The 19,500-nt window shown below is 41.5% G+C and overlaps 1 protein-coding gene across 1 annotated transcript in view; it reads left to right on the top strand.

The window, feature by feature from the left end:
- Positions 1-19,500, top strand: part of pacrg (PARK2 co-regulated) — a 173,220-nt gene that overhangs the window by 8,564 nt on the left and 145,156 nt on the right. The window contains exon 2 of the mRNA XM_008306857.1: positions 17,780-17,914. Coding sequence (XP_008305079.1) covers positions 17,780-17,914 — 135 coding nt within the window. The remainder of the gene's footprint in view (positions 1-17,779; positions 17,915-19,500) is intronic.

Here is a 19,500-nt window from a genome sequence, read left to right as displayed (position 1 = left end):
CACACATCCTTGCACACTCTATTTTTCTGCATCCGTCTTTCCTTCCCTCTACTCCTGCCTTCTCATCTTATCAGTAGCAGAAGCCTGCAGTCCATCCCTGTGAGCAGCTGGGTTATTTGGGGAAGAATTGAGTCATGGTAAAACAGGTTAAATTGGCAATGGGCTGTGGAGGCCTGCTGGCGTTCTCATTACTATCGATCAACCACGGGGCCTAAAGGCCTTGAGTGGACGGAGCATTGGCTGACTCGGACATCTTACAGTTTTCCTCATAACTTTTTACTTTGTTGACTTTAGCTGCTTTGCTCCTTACTTGAAATACTATGGAGAAAAAAAAAAAAGACTTACTCGAATAGAAGCATTTTAAACCTTGTGTTTAGTGAGACACTCCAGGTGAATAGACAATTTTAATAGACAGAACTATGAAACTTCTCCAGTTGATTACAATAAGACAATTATTTTTTGTATTACAAGTCATCTGAAATTTGGCCTAAATGCAAATATCTTAATACTATCCACTAAATATTACACCAATACATATTTTTGCATTCATTTCAAGAACCAAAACCTGAACATTGGATTGGTTCAAAAGTCTTGTTTTCTTCTGTTGACATTTCAGAGTCAAATGGTTTTACTGAGGGGACTTTTTATCACTCCATGTATTAGCCAATACTGTCAACAGCCAGAAAAACAAAAATATTTTATTAATGTACTATAAATTAGGCTATGACTGATATATCAAACAATCTTTAAAAAAAAAACCTTCAGAACTTAGGACTAAAACTGGAAAGTTTGGTGAATATAAGTACTACTGAAGTGGAGATTTCAAAGTCTGAGAGAAAACTCATTTTGGGGAAACAGACTTTAAACCTATGTTTTGTTAAGTTCCACAAATTTCGATTGGAAAGTAATTTAATTAATAGTTGGCACACTTTGAAACTTTCCCAGGTGATTACTCAGACAATTATATTTTGCAATATTTTTTTTTGAATTGTCCTGTTGTCATATGCATGTGTGAGATGTGTGCTCATTTGCATAAATGTTCAATAGACGAAGTAAAGCAGATAAACAACTAAATGTGCATTTTAACACCCCCACTAGTCTGAAAGAAGATATATTGTGAACGCAAAACATCCAAAATTTTCAAAATTGTCCAAAGCATGGAGAAACAATGTTTTTGCCTGTAGTGTCTTACCTCAAGATATTTTTTATCTCCATGAAATGTTGTTAATTAAAAATGTTCATAAAAGCGGAGTAAAGCCTGACTGTGGAATGCTATTTTGAAATGCTGCTTTGATCCTCTAAAGCCTTAACTTGGTGTTTAGATCACATGGAAAATCTGCATTTCAACTTAAGATGAATTTGGCACAACTTACACACAGTAGTTTCTCTGCTTCATGTTCCTTTCACCAGGTATCAACAAATAGATTAGGTTATAATTGATGGCACGCCATCTGAAGTGCATGACTGCTGAAATGTCTGTGACCTTTTCCGTGGTTGAGGAAAACACCATCTGGAAACTTCAGTCAGATATGGAGAAGTATTTCCAAAACATTCTATCATGACCTTATTGGAAGTGCTCGGCTGATTATGTCTATTATGTTTGCTTTCCTCAGAGCTTGGTTGACAATTACACTGGCCCCTGTGTTTGTTATGTTCTCCTTCAAGCCCTTGTAGCTTGCATTCTAATTAGATGGCTTTTAATAGAGAATGTTTATTGCTCCTTGCAGGGCCTCTATTTTCTGCTCTGAAGTTAATTAGCCCTGTGTCATGTGATAACCAACGCAGAGGACATCTAGACCTATGCCTTTTCGATGAGCAGGGTCCTTCTTGCATCAAAAGCAAGAATGCAGAGCGCTGGCTAAATTACGTGCCTGTTCGCACTTAGTCATAGTTTTTTTAAACCACATATGAATATGAAAAGCTGCTTTGATGTTGCCGTAATGAACACACATGCACAGTTGAGTGCAGTTGACATGGGTTATTTTGTTCATTAGACAACAAAAACTATACCATGCAGGGTTTTTCTTGGCTCAGAATGAGCCTTGAGGGGGTGACTACACATGACAGTTGGCACAATCGGTCCATGGTGTGTGCCAGAAGTTCCTCTATGCAGGAAAAACACTGCCACACTATACCATGAAATCTGTCTCCCTATTATACTTTGCTTAATATGTTTTCAGCTTTTACTCCATCCTATTTTAACAGACTGTAAGGCAGCAGAGCACTTCATGATGCTGGATGATATATATATATATATCATCCAGCATCATGAAGTGCTTCAGTGCGCGCTCTCGACATTTTACCAATTTGAACAGGAATGAGGAATTTCAAACTGAATTCACCTTTTTATACCCAAATTTGAGCCGGCTCACTGGGCTTCTCTGAGTATTTTTTTCTGTTCAGGAATGCCAGTAAATGATTTGGAATTTGACTTCTTAATCAAGAAATAATATTGTGCTTTACTATTTTTTTCTCATTTTTTATTTTTTTTGTAAAACTGTAAATTTGAAATTTCATGCTTAACAACAACAATTATATTTTAGCATTGAAAATATCATTTTGGTGAAAGCGCTTCTACATACTGTTGTATTAACCATTGCAGAAAAATAAAAAATGATTTGGGTAATTGCCAATGCTGTTAATTTAGGGCAGCTGTGCCATAAACTTACATTGGGTGGTGGTCTATTTAATTTGTTAATCACTGTACATACATGCAAAAAAACCCCCCAAAAAACATGAAGACATTTTTCAGTAAACCTACTTGTTTGTAAGTAGTTGTCACATATTTCAACAATCATTATATTTTGTGCATTTTAATAATGCATCATTGTGGTTAAACATGGCTGACATGATAGAGATGAGGCATATTGTTCTATTTTAAATTCCAGGGAGTTTCTTATTGTTCTGCAGGGCTTATGAATTCTGAATTTCATTTTTGACCATTATCTTTGCAGTATTTAAATTTTATAGAAATGCACAAACTAACTAAACCACAAGTGGTTGTTTGAACTCTGATTTTCTTGTGCAACGTAGTAACCTGACATTTTTAGGTGTTTGTCTTCTGTTCAGATGTCTGTGGGTGGGTCACTTTATCACCAGATGTCTCCCCTCTGGCCAGTTGATTGGGTTACTGTAGTTCCTCTCTCTCTTTTTTTTCATTGTGTCTGAGAGCATTTGTCACAAAGTCTTTCTAAATTCATCATCTGTAACAGGTGTAATTCTTCACTGGATCCTCTCGCTGTTTAGTTTTGACAGTAAAGATGTGGACTCAGACTATGAACTTGTTTTCACTTGTCATTGTTTTATTGCCTCCACGGCAGCAAAACATGTTGCAGAAACTTCTTCAAATTACCGTTTCAGTGACATGACAGCACTTGCTATAACATTAAGGGTGCAAACAACTCATAAAGCAACACCCTCTTTAGAAAACTGCCAGTATCTTTCCATTCAAAAACTATATTTGATGTCTAGTACCCAAATATAAGATGACTCACTCTTTTTTTCATCCTGCTTTTACAGAAAAACACTATTGTCTCATAATCTTGCATTCATCCAGAGCAGTAGAGAACTCTGAGCAGTGTTTTTTTTTTTTTTTTTAATTTAGGTTTGGCATTTTATATAATTGAATTTCCAAAGAAAAGGGGAGCATTATAAAATAATCTTTCACTAAGCTTACATTATGGTAGATTTAAATTTGAGTTGGAAAAGGTTAACAAAAATACAGATGAATGAGTAGTAAAACTTCTAAGTAAGTCAAGCAATTAAGTAGCTCACTGCAACCCGTGTCCAACACTCTTCTAACAGTCAGCAAAGACAAGAATGGGGTAACAAGATTATATCAAACTCTTAATTTTAGCAGCACCAAATTAACAAACAGCTCAGTGGCTAAATAACAACTGGTTCAAAGGGCTGATATCCAACTCCACTGATGAAATATGAAGATTAGGTGTAAGTGATTTAGCAACTCAGAGAGGACCTGAATATGATGAGAAAGACAGCCCTCTTCCAGAAAAAGGCCAGAGGATTGACCGTGGACAAAACATTCCTACCACTCCAGCATCAACCTGTAGGCTTCTACACTAGTCTCCTCTTTAGAGACATTTTTGCATTGTTGCTCTGCAGTCCCTGCTGGGTTGAGCTTGATGTGTCCTTGGAGTCTTTCATCTTCAGTGATGTGAGGAGCAACAAGGTCAGAGACCTAGATGACAAACACTAGTGCTGCTCATATTTTACATCTGCATACAAATCTAATCTCCAGTGAGTTTGATCACTGAATTACCAGTTACACACACTATAACTATAACTACAAAACACACAAAATGTCCTTAACATCGTTATTAAAACTTCTGCCAAAGGCTGAAATCCGTTTAGCAGCATTTTGTTTTCTTGGTGCACAGTGTGTGTCCATTACGTCACTGGTAGTTAGTTTCAATGTGTGATCACTTTTCATCCTTTTTGAACAAATTTGTCTGCATTTTGCTATGATTTTCAAACATATTCTGCTTGATCGTAAGCACTTTACGACCAAAAATTAAATGCTTGGTCACTCAGATTTCTTACAGCTGACAAACGCTTCAAGTTGGCTTTTAAGCTGACTCCTTTTGTAGCAGTGTTTGTAAGTGTACTTCCAAATCAAATCAGTTTTCATCAAATGTTTACATTTTGCTGCGTGCCACGTTATTATGTTGAGTGTTTACACCCTTATGGGAATATGCCTCTTAGAAGTGACACAAAGCATTATATGAGATTGTGTTTAAGTGCATTAAATTGACAGGACATTAGCCATTTGTGCACCCATCCTCCAACGTTATCACCCGTACCCTGGCTTGTCCTTGCTAGAGGAGAATGGGCCCTTCTTAGTGCTCTAATCTGCCAGTGTTAGGAATGTGTTATGCACTTGACTACAGGGTCAAATGTGGCAGCTTGCATACTGCCTGCATCAACATAATGGGAATCTGTAGCAGAAAAATCAATGTATCTGACAAACACAGTTGTTCCAATCCAATAATGCCAAATGGTGGCCTTTGTTTTGCCACCCCCTACTTTGAAAATCTTTTAAAAATCACTGTCAATGCAATAACATTGGGCTGACCTTTGCGTTTTGTTGACTAGCGCAGAGACCAAAATGGGTTGTATATCTGTACTCCTTCAGTGACAATGACAAAATCTGCCATACGTTAGTGATACATTGTAATAATGTTAGAAAACAAACATGTTGCAATGTAAAAAAACTACATGTTTTTGTCAGAATACTTATTAAGGCAGTGATTTCTCCAAAGAGATGGAGGCAGAGCAAAGCAGCACCAGTACCACCCCCTAGTACACTGAATGCGGTTTAAAACGCACGGCAGCCAACTTCATCGATGGCGCTCCAGGGCTGTGGTGTTCTTCACCCGGTGCCAAGAAAGTAAACCTGCAAACCCTTTGAGATTAGAAGTAGTGTGTATGTTCCCTTCAAAAATTCCACTGAGGATTACTCTGCTATTTAGCTCATGCCTCGCATCCAGCTGAGTCGAAGTGCTCCCAGTTGAAGGTGTGCTGGAGGCGACCGCTCTGCTGTAGCAAGCTGGTGAAGGCAGGGGAAAGGGAAGGGCTGGAAGGCAAAAGTACTCTGATACTGTCAGAACTGATCCACATCACGGCCTGGCACCCCTCTGCTCCAGCCACCTCTGCTCATTACGCTCGTCGTCCGGAAACACCAAGCAAATTCTACTAACGAGTGTTTGATCAACACGGCGCGCTGTAGCAGAGGAAGACAGGCAACCTGTTTATGACTCATTTTCTCTCTCTCTCTCTCTCTGTTCCACTCTCTGCCTTTCTCTCTCCAGTTTTGCCTCTGTGTTTTTTCCCTTCTCTTCCTCCCACTCCCTTAAGACGGGGGAGAACAAAGGGAGACACAGAAGAAAAGCAATATAACCTCTTGGCCCTTATCTGCGGAGCACACCAGAGCATGTCTGGCCTCAGACACGGCATTGCCTGTCCTTTGAAGGAGCTCATCTCCCTTTGATTTCAGCCAAATGGTTCAGCACAGTGACAGATGCTCAACTTTCCATCTGCCACTCTGACACCCATCTCTTTAGTGTTGTTGAATCTAACTGACTTTGTTTGGACTGTCTGTCTGGCTGTCTGAATAAGGTTGTGACATGGATGCTGATGTGAGTGCTAATGTAGGAGATTGTGACTTAAATCTTCAGTTGAAACAGATAAAAGAAACTCCCTGCCACTCTTCTTTTTTTTTTTTTTGAGGTCATCTGTACTATCTTGGCTGTAGTTTTACATTATCATTTTAGACATTTACTTAATGCTCTGATACTGAGTGATTTAATGAGGAGCCTTAAGGGTCATCATCATATTACCTTGACAGTATTCCTCTGAGATGGGCCACAGAAAGACATAAAAATTCAAGCCAAGGAGAGTCAGGCAGCCTTTTTATGACAGGAAACTAGAGTGAGTAGAGGGGAAAGATATTGCAGAACGAATATGATTCTGAAAGGAACGGATGACGTAGTGCACCTCTTAAAAGAAGAGTGTTAATTTACTGATTGGAGATGAAAGAGATTTCGATGCCCAGACTGAGCTTGGGAGGTCGTAATAAACTCTAAATAATAAACAGCAATATAATATTTTTAATCAATGCTTTGCTGTGGTCTCTTTTTCAGAGCTTTTTTCAGAGCCTTTATACCGACTACATCAAGCTACACCACTGGTTGGCAATGAGACTGAAGGCACACTCTGCGCTATTGTAGCAAACCCTTGATTTCCCATTCACACAGCCTTGATTTATGCTCGTCGTCAGAGGTGTGGGATAGAGGAGGTGGCACAGAAAGACTTGTACTAATAGCCTAGACACCTGTTTCACTGTCAGAGCATCGCCAACCTGCAATGCAGGGTAAGAGGTGGAGAAGTGGGAGGAGTGATTGAATAGATGGATGGATAGATGAATGAATAATACTGTAGGAGATAGATGCTGAAGTAGATCTGTATGACTTCCACACAAATCCTACTCCCTGAATAAATCAGCTCAAAAGTCAAGGATTGCTGGCATAACATGCTTTTGGGTATGTCTTTACGGCTTCTTTTTTGTTTGCTTGCGTGCATGTGTTATTGCCTCCCCATAGCTCGGCTAAAAGTGTTGCTTCCCTGTGTGAGAGAGCTGCTGCACAGGGTGAGATGTGAGGTGTTGAAGAGGTTGCCTGTTTATAAGGCATCCATTGAGCAAAGTTTTTTTTTTCTTTATTTCTTTTCTTTTTTTGTATCTCAAGGTAATCCGTAGGGTGGACTGTTATTGAGAGAATTATCCTTGCAGGAGGTTGCAATAGCAGGCCGCTGTTCCGTATACACATCACTCACAGTTTCCGTAACAACCTCTGCTGGGAGCCCCTCTCTCCTGTTAGTTGGTGGAGTAAACAAATTTTGGTCGCTTTTTTTGTCATATTCAAACAAATGTAGAGAGGGAGTAGATGTGTGTTTGTGTGACTGGATGTGTGCAGCTGATTATGGTAAGTTGTGTGCCCAGGGTACTACAAGTGATGTAGACTTTAGTGTGCGTTCCCCCCATTTAATTTATGTAAAGGTCAAATTTTCTGACCACGCCGCGCTTTGGTCTCCACATGGTGTCTCTGTAAGCAAACCCCCAGCATCATTTTTAACAGACGGCCTAACAGGCAACGAGACTGATTTCCAGGAATAGAAAGTCACACTGGGCCTGTGATAAGACCAAGGGCCTGGGGTTCATTTTGCAATACATACTAATCACCTAGATAATGTTCTTCACTGTTAAACAATATTCCCATATCAGAGGTAGAACCTGTATCTCTTGCCATGTGCAGTCTGCTTATCTCCCCATGCCTCCCTGCGCTCCTCGGGGATCTGTCAGTGCTGGGCTACCTGTGACACCCGTGAATGTGTGTCTGTGGTGTGGTGTGATGAGGCTGCATGCTGACCTGCTCTCTCTCCCTCTCTCATCTTTGCGGCTGTCTGTCTGCGGCTCGGTGGTGAAATCGATGGGCTCCTGCTGCTCTGGGTGTGTCCTTCTCCTATTCCCTCCCCTAGGGGGAGGGTGACTGTTGCTGCCAAATCAAACCTCTCACAGCTCCCATGTTGCTTCCTCGCTAAACTGTGCGGTCGCAACTACGCCTACAAAGCTTTAATGTCTCGCCGTCTATCTACTCATCGACTCGCCTGCTTCCAGCCTTCTTGTCCGTCTCAACATTTCCCTGTCGAGCTGTTTATTTCTATAACTGGCTCCTTGTCAGCCCGGTTGGCTGTCCCCTACCTACAAAACAAACTTACTTCTCAACTTTTGGATGAGTCAGGCAGCTCTTCTGAGCTGTGACCAGCTCTCCGTACCACTAACAAAGACGGCTGTTACTGACTTCAGGAACATTGGTATTCTATGAGGCGGTTTTTCAGGCCATCTTCAATTAAATGCAGTTATGAGGATGTTTATTGATGAGACGCTAGTTATTTGGTGAATAAAACTGGGAGGAGAGTTAAATTCTTCCATCTCTGCAGCAGAGGTGGCAATTGCAGCAGGTCAGGGATGAAGTTTCCCTTGTGTGTCTCATTAATTTCATGGCCCTGCATAGTGTTTTAATACCTTCAGGTGTCGTCACTGATTGGAGCTGTAAACACACAGCATTAGATCAGAATATGCCCCTTTCTCTTAACAACCAGGACTACACAGTGTGCTGTTATATGTCTCTCTCTCACACACAAGTGCACGTATACTCTCAGAAAAATAATGGTTCTTTAAAGGTTCTTCAGAAGCTCTCTGGTTCTTCAAATGCCATCAGTTGAAGAAGCTGTTTGTTTAGGGGATGGTTCTTCACAAACATTATGCGCTTCTAATATGAAGTACTAAAAGTTATTCTTTTTTTTTGAAGTGTTTGTTAGCATAGCATAACATTTTTAAATCATAAACTGTTTTATAATGTAAAACCCAGAAATGCTGCAAACGCATACAATTTATTTTTTACTTAAAAATTATTTACATTTATCAAGATCTTGTGTTTTGGTTGCTCGTTTTGTTCTGTTTTTGTGTGTGTTTTTCCTTTCTGTGTCTTCTGTATCTCTCTGTTTGTGTCTCTGTCTTAATGTGTAGGTTTCATGTCCCTTTCTTTTAGTTACTTCCTGTTTTGTTTTGAAATTGTCCTTCCTTGTCAAATCAATAAAATCAAATCAAGTTTATTGTCATTTTGCTGTACACAGTAGTACAGACAAGATGAGAGATCGTTTCTTCAGAATCATTTAATTAGTAAGTGTGGGATAGGCAGCACACTAGACGTTCACTCTCCCTCTTGAAGGGGCGCTGTGTCCATGCGCGCCGCCATTCATGGCAAACCTCCTGGTCCTGGTAGGTCTTCAGAGACACAAAGACACACATGATGGTGAAGCTGCAGATGCTGCCCAGAGTCAGCTGTCTGTCTGTCCGCCCAGAACGATGTCGTCTCCTTTAGTTGCATGGCCATCTGGGATGTTGTCATGGAGCCATGCTTTGTTTGCGCTTCCTTCTGGCTCGGGTAACTGCCGGCGTAGTCTCTGATAGGACTCTGGGTTGGCGCAGCATGTCCAAATCACAACCGATCGCCGCAATTCCAGCGCCGTTCACTGTCCTGACGCCCAGCAAAGTCTCCCAGCCACAAGTTTTGCGGAATGAACGTCTGGGATCGACAAGGCACTCAAAACATTCACTTTCATTGTCTCCTGAAGGGGGCGCTGCATCTATGCACGCCACCATCACTATGGCAACATGTTGTGTGTCGCTTGTGTTTTTACTTCTGTTCTTTGTCCCTCCTTTCACTCCCTTTTGATTACCCTGATTAGTTTCACCTGTGTCTTGTCCAGCCAATTAAATGGTTAAATGGTCTTGTCCCTCCCTCTTTGTCAGTTTGTCCTGTTTTGCTACCCTCATGTTCTCCTGCTAGTTCTTCTCCTTGCACCTATCTTTTGTTTTTCATTCCTATGATTTCTGTGGATTACCTTCTTAATTTTTGGGGATTTATTTTTTGCCTGGATCCCCATCTGCCTTTCATTTGTTCCCCTGTGCTCCACAGTAAGTTTCTTTATTAAAGTTAGCTCTTTTCCACAACCAGCCAGCCATGCCCTGACAAAATTATTAGCAAGCCCTATTATTAAAATAGAGCCAAGTGGGGCCACAAAGAACTATTTTGAAAATGGTTCCCTAAAGAGCCTAATTTTGCTAAAGTTCTTTGGAGCATCATTTATGGGGCCTAATGGAACCATTTTGTGCTGGTTGTTTAAGACATGTTTGGGGTTCTTTAAAGAACTGTTTCAAAAGATGGTGCTTTCAAGAACTTACTTGTAAAAGATCCTTTGTGGAATAATTTTATATTTTTTTCAACGTACAAACAATGACATTAGTCAAATGTACTTCTGCACAAATACATGTACATATATTTGTTTGTGGTAACTACATTACATCATGGTAAACAACTGAAAACATCGAGCATCACATATTGTAAGAAATCTGCCTCATGCTGAAAATTCTAGTCAGTTAATGATAAGCAGATCAAATCCTTCTAACATGATTGCATGACAACTGCAAATGTGTGGTACTGCACTGTATACATTTATTTGCATGTTTTTTTTTTATCAGTGTATTCTAAAAATGTCATCAAAATGCATTTTCTAAATGTCCATTTTTCTTTTTTAAGTTTACCCTCATGGCGTCAGTGCATGTGTTTTCCTATTCACTTAGCAAGAAGTAAGAGCTAATATTTTCTACCTTTGCCATGCAGGCTGATTCACTGTGTGCCATCATCTCAACTGTGGTTTGGTGATATGAATCAGCCAATAGGACTCTGTAAGCACAAGGCTGCCCTGCTGCCTGGCTGATAAGTGGGCCACACAGAGAAGATGGAAAATACTCAGGGCATTCTCACTCCCTCTCCCCACCCTCGTTCTGTCTTGCTCACTCTCTTTTTCTTGCTCATACAGCTCCTCTTTCATTTATACTCCTCCCCTCACACTCCTACCTCAAACTCTTTCTTTCACATCCCCTTAACGTCTCCCTGTGTCTGTGCTGTTCTTTTAAGGGATGGGGTTAAACTAGAGGAGACAGAAAACAGTGGGGCGCTCTTCAGTGCTTGACGCTGGTTTTTGAAGTTCTACTTTAAAGTCATCCCTCTCGCGCAGAGTTCAATAGTAGGTGGCTGTCACCTGTTTCATCCTCGTGTCTTTGTAGTGACACAAAGTGTGTAGTGTCGTCTTTACCTACCGGTGTCGTCATTTTTCATTACAAACATCCCTGCCCTTGTACCTGTGTGCATGATACAGTTGATGCAAAAGCCTGTGACACGATGACAATTGTAAAGCACACAACCATGGTCCTGTGAGCTCTGAACAAAAGACTCTGTTACCTTTCATCAGCCTGTGGTTTTTACGTCCAGTGAGAGCTCTTTACTCATTTGTTCTCATCCGACCTTGTCTCTCGCAACACGGCTAAATTCTGCACACAATGAAGCTCACTTGCAGCCACTTCTTGCTGTTTGGTCATGAGAAATTAATGGAGTGCTGCACAAATATTGTAGATTTATTCTTCAGAAAGAATCAGCCTCCCACCGCTCTGTGTTTTGCCCTGCAGAGGGAATGAGTAAGCAGAAAATATCCTATTGAATGATTGTTTAGACATAGCTGTATAGTGGTGATTCCCTTACAGCCTAAATACCTTTATTATTTGTGTCTGTTTCTTGTTCATTTAAATTGTATTTTAAGAATAAAGCATATAGTCCAAGCCTCGTATCCTTTGGGACCGGCTTGCAGGCAGCTGGCTGGACTGTGGCAGCAGAAAATGCCCTGTAAATAAAGAGAGCTAATTTTGTTGCCTGTGGCAGCGATGTGCAAGCTGACCTTATCAGGAGAGCCTCGGCCTTTCTGTTCCATTCCAACCCTGCCCCCTCCCTCAGGAAAGCCGGCCTTCTGTATGGGGCTAGATTTCAATAACTTCTCAACCGAGAACAGCAGTGAAATGCAGAGAGAGAGAGAGCGAGCGAGTGAGCGAGCAAGCGGGTGCCTAACTCCTTTGCTGCCTCAGTAAACAGGTGATGCAATGCGCCCGTGTGCAGTGGCACCCTTGTCCTTCTATAAATGCAAGGCGACAAAATGCATTTCTGCCCCGACAGACTGGAGGGAGAGGGGCGATGGGAGATGGATAGAAATGAAGAGAGAGATTAATAAGGGCCTCATTTCGAGAAGTGCAAGAAGTGATGGCAATGCAGGGTTGGCAATGAATTGACAGGTCTACACCAGACATCTATCAGGGGTATTCAAAGGTGGTTTAGGCAAAGAGATGGAGAGATGAGAAAGGGAGAGAAGGAGAGTGGTGGAGCTGAAGGCCCAGGCACTGTGATGGATCACCTACATGCTGCAGCAGCCCTGCCACGCTGAACTCACCCTCAGAATTGATGAGCCACACCTATTGTCTCCCCGTCTCTCTCTTTCTCTTCCTCTCATATCCACTATTCCTCCATCACCCTCCCCCCATTTCCTATTTCCATCTCTTGAATTCCTCTGTGTCTCATTGTTCTTTCTCATTCCAATTCTTTCCAGCTTCTTCATGTCTCCGTCTCTCTGGCCTATCTCCTACTCCACCTTCATCTTGGCTCGGCCTCTCTTTCCGTCGCTTCCCGTGCATTTCCCTGCTCCCCCTCCCACCTCCCCCATGCCTTCTGACTGCTCCACTCTGTGTGTCGACATCAGGCAGGCGAGCCATGGAAGTACCATACTAATAAGGTTAGAGGGAGCATCTCTGTTTCTCATGGTGACACCTTTATAAATGACAGGAGCACAAGGCCCTGCCGGTGTTCAATCACCACTGCAGGGGCTTGCCCGTGGGGAGCTCAGCATGTGCGTTGTGTGAGCGAGTGTGCAGCGCGCATGCATGAGCGCATGTTTGTGCCTCTGTGGGCCTTACAGCCGCCGAGTTTACGGTGGATCTAGTTGGAGTGGACAACAGCATTAGGGAGGAAACGGATCTGGAGGCAGAGTGAAGACGAAGGAGAGAAATGACAGCCTGGAGCTCATCTGACCAGTACTGCCTTGTTATGACTCCCTGATATGTTCGCCAGGGGCACACAAAACAGACACTTATTGCCTTACACCACCTCTCTCTCTGTTCTGCAGTTTGTTGTCTCGCAGACTCACTTTATGGCCTCCACTGAGGGGCAGGATGTTATCTGCTTGTATATTTGCTTTTTTCAGATTTTTTTCTGTTTTGTGTTTATTCTGGTGTTTTAGAACATAGATAACTTTTAGATTACACTGGGATATATAGCACTGCATACAGCCGTTCCCACTGTTTCATAAAAACAAAACCACCTTTCGGCCACTCAGGCCAACAAATGCAGACAGTAGATGGAGACAGAAGGAACATAAAATGATTCAAATATATTTGGGAGATGAGCAGACCTAAAAATGAGAAGATAAGCCGGCTAACACAGCGCCAAAAATCAGCAGCAGTCTTTGCCGGCAGCACAGCTAGTTTAAAACGAGTTTACATAAATGCACGATCACCCATATAAGACAGAATTTAGGGCTGTTGTTCCTCACAACATGGAAACTGTGTGGCTCTTATCTGAAATGATTGCTCTCCATGTTTATGTGGCTTCTGTGAGCGCCACAAAACAAAAGAAGTTTTGTTAAGCTGCTTGAAGACAAACAAGGTTATGGCTATAGCAGTTACTTTAGGATTCAGATGGTTTTCTCTGAGCACACAGGGGCTTTAGACCCAAATGTCACGAATGGCATAACAGGAGCAGGCAGATCATTGGAATGGCATCCAGGAGCCAGCAGGTGATAATCTCCACACGATGCTATTCCTATTACCGTTCTCCTTAAGCTGCTTGGAATGGCAGACTATATCAGCGATGAAGGAAAGGGCTTCTGTGTTTGTTTTGTTGTAGCGTGTGCAGAGCCACATGAAAATATGCCATTGTGCACGCATGTGTACGGATGTGTATTGGCCACCAGTGATGATAACTGGAGAGAAATCAGGGAGATAGCTGTGAAGCTTGCAACACATCAGCTATGAACACAGGTCACTGAATTGACTGCAGCGTCATCATTTCTGACCATAAAAGCTGCTCAGCCAGTCAATGCAGTCTGGGTTCATTCTCTCCTCGCTGGCCAGTCGGAGCTATTTTTAGCCTTCCTGTGCAGTGTGGCTCAACCACCGTCGTAGCTACCTGGATATGAGGGCTTTGTCACTCCTGCAGGCTGGAGCAGCACTGATCTTGCCAGCTTTACAGCTCCCTATTTCCACAGCTAGGGCTGCAAAACAACTCCTGCAGAGAAGGGAATGAACAGAGACAGACTGTAAAAAAAGAAAAAAAAGAAAAAGAGGGGAGACAAACAGATGATAGTGATGTATGTTTCAGAGTCTAATTGAACAACACTTGCCATCTTGTATCAGCTTATTTTTGATGTGACAAGACAGAAACAGGATTCTAATGAAGCAAGCTACTATTTGGGATAATTCTGAGTTTAAACTATACAAGCAATTATAGACTAATCGACCGAACCTAATAAAAAGAAAACTGGGAACAGACTCTCTTTTCAGAAGGGCAGTGTTATACAAAACAGTAGGTGCAACATTTTCTTTTTTGGGGGCATGATTAAACACACTGTTGCAGCTGGAATTAGTCGGAAAATAAAAGACAAAGCTTAAAAGATGATAATAAGCATACAAGTTCGTTGTGATGGATTTCCTTTAGACTTGTATAGAAGATACTGCCTTTTCTTGTGTTTTACATGCATTGTTAGTCACAGACATTTTGTTTGGGTAGTCTTTCTCCTGCAGGTATACAAACCTGTGCCTATTAATTCAGCATAATATTATTCACTATTCCCTGGCATGGTAAACAAATGCTCCAAACGGATTCATTTGAAATGACTGCGCTGCAATCCCACGGTGCATTAGGGCTGTTTAAATGCAGTGAGTGCTCGGAGACACTCACTCGGGGTCTCTCATAATAGTTTTTCCTCTTTTCTTGTTTCTCTTAAGTCTGCTGGCACCAGCTACACCAACCCCGCACATGTAGCTCCAACTTTGATCCATGTTACATCATTTCTTGTTGCCGTTTTTTTCGAGATACATTTGCGGTTGTAGACTTAAAATCTAGATTGTTTTTGAATTATGTAACAAACAAGCAATGCTAGTGAATGATGTAATAAATGACATGAGAAACTAAACTACCGTTAAGTAGTGTTATAGTAATAGCCTCCAACCTCTTTAAAATCTCAGAAGTTGGACACCACTCTTAGGCAGTCCTGCCAAAGATAACACATCCCCATCTCACTCTGCTCTCCTTGCGGGCTGCTGTGGCAAAAAAATCTGTTTCTCAATGGGTGGTAATCTGAGGATTAATGACAGCAACACATCTGCCAGTCATGTGGCAGTGTGACACAGATGGCAGGGAATGCACATGGGGGATGCAGACAGGGAAAAGACTAGCTGCAACATTCTGTCAGTTGTCCACTACAACATGCTGTTGCAAGGCTCTAATATTTTCAGCGAAGCAAATCTTGACTGTAAAGGTTCATGCACACCTACAGTGTCTTGTAGACCAGTGTGTAGAAGGGTTTGTTCCTGGGTAAGAGAAGACAGACGTCCTTAGACCTTTATCTGCTGCTGGTCTAATCAACCAGACATAGTGGTGGTTGACGAGGTGCAGAAGTCGGCAGTGGCAGTATATGAGTTCAGGCCTCTGATAAAGGCTTGAGAAGCACACCACCCCGACCAAATGGGGATGAGAGGGAGATTATTTATGTATAAACAAAGGGATGATGAAAACAGTGTGTAAACCTATGTGCAGATATGTCACCGTAAACCCCCCCAAAACAAAAACGGTATAACTATGAAAGCAGCTACATTTAGCAATGTAGTGTTAGAAATAGCAAATAAGATTAAGATATAAATTTAGAAAATAGAGAAAATTTGTCATTAGTGGATAAACTTTAGTGACCAACACATAGGATTACTGCATATCAAAACTAATAAGTCACAGCATCATATTAAGCAGCAAAGTGAAGCTATGTAAAGGTCCAAATAGCTTCAGTAAAATGTCACCACCTAACAATCTGCTACAGTGTTTATGAACAGTATCTCCCCCTTTGGAAGTTGTCCCCTTTTATTGCTTTTCAACACTGAATCATGGTGAATTTGATTTGGATTTATTAACAACAATTTACAAAAAAGATTATTTTATGTCGTAATGAGAACTGATTTTCCAAACGTAATGACAGTTAATTAAAAATACAAAGTGTAAAATAGGTGACTGCGTAAGTGTTAATCTCCTTGAAGTCAGTGTTTCGTGGATGCACCTTTGGCTGCAATTACAGCATTAAGCCTGTGTGGATAGGTCTTAATCAACCTTGCACATCTAGACGCTGCAATTTTACCCCGTTGTTCTTTGCAAAACTGCTCAATCTCTGTCATGTTACACAGAGATCCTGACTGAACAGCCTTTCTTTTAGGTCCAGTAACAAATTCTCCATTAGACTGAGGTCTGGGCTCTCACTCTGCCACTCCAGAGCATTCACTGTTGCCAGATAGCAGGTCTTCTTCCAAGTCGCAGTTCTCTTGCAAACTGCATCAGGTTGTCCTCCAGGATTTTCCTATGCTTTATGCTTAAATTTTACCCTCTCTCTTTACAAATATACCAGGACCTGCTGAAGAGAAGCATCCCCATATCATGATGCTGCCACCACCATGCTTCACATAAGAGGGTGGTGTGTCTGTTGTAATGTGTAGTCTTGCTGTCTGCCAACCATTGTGTTTAGTCAATTGATCTCAGAGTCTCACACATGCATTCTGGTGAACTCTAGATGAGATTTAATATAGGCTTTGTTCAACAGTTCTCTTTGCCATTCGACATAAAACATTTACTGGTGAAAAACCCCGACATAAGCTGTTGCATGCACAGCCTCTCCCATCTTGGCTACTGATGCTTATATCTCCGTCTGAGAAGTCATATGTGTCTTGGTGGCCTGAAACATATTTCCAATTAAGTTTAGTGCAAGTAAAAACATAGTGCATGGGAGTTCACTCTTCTCTCTCAATTTCAGTACCTTTGATGATTGATAGTTTCTTTGCATCTGCTATTTGTTTTGTTTTTTTACACTCCTAAATAATCAATAATTTTTTCAATGTCATCTTATAATTCCTTGTTGATAGCAAGTTTTTTTTTTAATTGAATAGCAATGTCAATTTGTTTTCCATCCATAGAAGACAGTTGTATTTAAATTATTATTTTTTTCTAATCTTAAAATATTCTCTTGCGCTCCTTTTTAATGTGTTGCATTTACTTACATCTGCTGAATGGGTGCCGCCATCAATGGCCCCAGAACAATAGCAGACACTGTGGCTGATGTGATAGGAGTCCCATTGGCTTTCAGTAGCACAGTAATAGCACATATCCAATATGGAGGCAGAGAAAAGATGATCCTAACAATGCCTCTGGCAATGCCTCTGGCTACAGGGCCAACACACACACACATATACACACACATACACACACAAGCGCACACTGTCTGTGTTTGGCCTTCCTTAGAGGAGCTGAGGAGCAGGCACACGTGTCTACCCAAATTACTGTAAAGAAAAGGCAGCGAGAGTGATTCTATTCTTGTAGCAGAAAACACAGTCAATTCTGATTTCATAAAACAACACTCTCCCTCACAATGCATGTCTCACTCTGTTAATTTCTCTATTGTGCTCGTTTCTCTTAATTGCCTTTTTTTTTTTTTTCCTGTGCCTGACCAGGTGGTGGGTCCGCCTGCAGCAGGGGCTTTTCGGGAACGCCCTTCCAAACCAACCACCTTTCGAAAGCTCTATGAGCGTGGAGAGTTTCCGATTGCACTGTCCCATGACACCAAAGGCAACAGGATTGCTTGGAAGGTAGGGTCACTGCCCTCTGGTCAGAAATGACTGATGGGTATGGTTTTCACAGTCTACTGACAAAAAAGCTGTGGTGCAGGATGTGCCATCAGGGAATGCTGTATGTCAGAATGGGGACGTGGTAGGGACTCTCAGTAATCCTAAATAACCTTTGGGAGCAAATGCAAAGTTAATGAGACCTAATTAAAATCTTGCAAAGGAAAAAAAAAAACATCAATCAGCCCATGAAGAAACTTTCTGTCAGGGAACATTCAGGAAATTTTTATTTACAATTGCATGCAGCTTTGAGATACAGTAGTTTTTGTACATCGTCTCCTGTTCAAAACCATCCTTGCTGTCAAGTAGATGCAGCGGTTGAATCTGAAGACTTGATAAGTGCTATGCAAACACCATTTATCGTCGTCATTATCGACTTGGGTAAGGTGATGATGACAGTTTGTCACACATTCACAGGTCCAATGTGGGCTGTTATCCTGTAGGAGGCAGTGTAGATTAGCTGACTTGAAGGTTCCACCTGTCTCACAGCACCAGTCACAGAACCCATCAATCACAAACTCTATAGGAACTCAGGGCAGTCGCAGAAAAACACAGCGAGTAATTGTGTATGTATTTGTGTGTGTACTTTATGTGTGTATTTCAAAACCCCACAGAGCCATTAGGCTCCTGACTGGTAGAGTGTGTGTGTGTGTGTGTGTGTGTGTGTGTGAGTGTGTGTGAGTGTGTGTGTGTGTGTAGGTGTGTGTGTGTGTGTGTGTGTGTGTGTGTGTGTGTGTGTGTGTGTGTGTGTGTGATGGATGCATTTTTCTAATCACCATGTTGCTTTATTTCGGCTCCCACTATGCTGCCAGCTATTCCAGAACTTCACAACCGCCATGCAGCAACTATTCTTAATGGCATTTATTCGTAGTAAGCAATGATAAATGAATCAAGCAAATTATGCCCTCTCCCTCTTTTTTCCCTCCTTACTTCAAAGAGAGAAGGAAAGGCAGGTGGGTGAGTGAGCATTCTCACTAGTTAGCTGTCTGTCTTCAGGTGAAAACACTGTAAAAGCATCCCTCTTTGTATGAATTATTTATGTAAAATGTTCAAATGAATCTTTGCATTTGCAAAAAATAATGGATTTCTTTTGTGCTCTGCCCATGAAAAGCACTCAGCAAATGGGATGTGGTGTATGAAATTGTTGCTGTCATATCCAGTGCTGCTGTTATGCCTAGTGATTTTATTCCAATACTTATACACAGGCTTGTCATTTTTAAAATCCTAAGTAAAGGAAGAGTTTATTACTCAAATTGTGCATCTTAAGGTTTGCACTTTGACTGTGAACAAGTGTTTGTTGAGTGGCTTTTATAAAGCCCTTTCTCTTTTTAATGGATGAGATAGATTTTTTTTTTTCTATATGACTGGTGTTAGTCAGCCTTCTGTTTGTTGAAAGCAGTCCAGGTTGAAATGGTCGGCAATTGCCATGTGCATCTGTTGTGTGGTCGTATATGTGGGTATAGTGTAACAGAACGTGTTGCTGCGATCAGAGTAAGTGGAGAGGGGCTGCTGCATGTTTGCACTCAGCTGCCCTCGGGGCACAGGTTCAA

The sequence above is a fragment of the Stegastes partitus genome, unplaced genomic scaffold (assembly GCF_000690725.1).
Source record: "Stegastes partitus isolate 25-593 unplaced genomic scaffold, Stegastes_partitus-1.0.2 Scaffold48, whole genome shotgun sequence".
Classification (NCBI taxonomy): domain Eukaryota; kingdom Metazoa; phylum Chordata; class Actinopteri; family Pomacentridae; genus Stegastes; species Stegastes partitus.
This window is presented reverse-complemented; position numbering and strand designations above follow the sequence as displayed.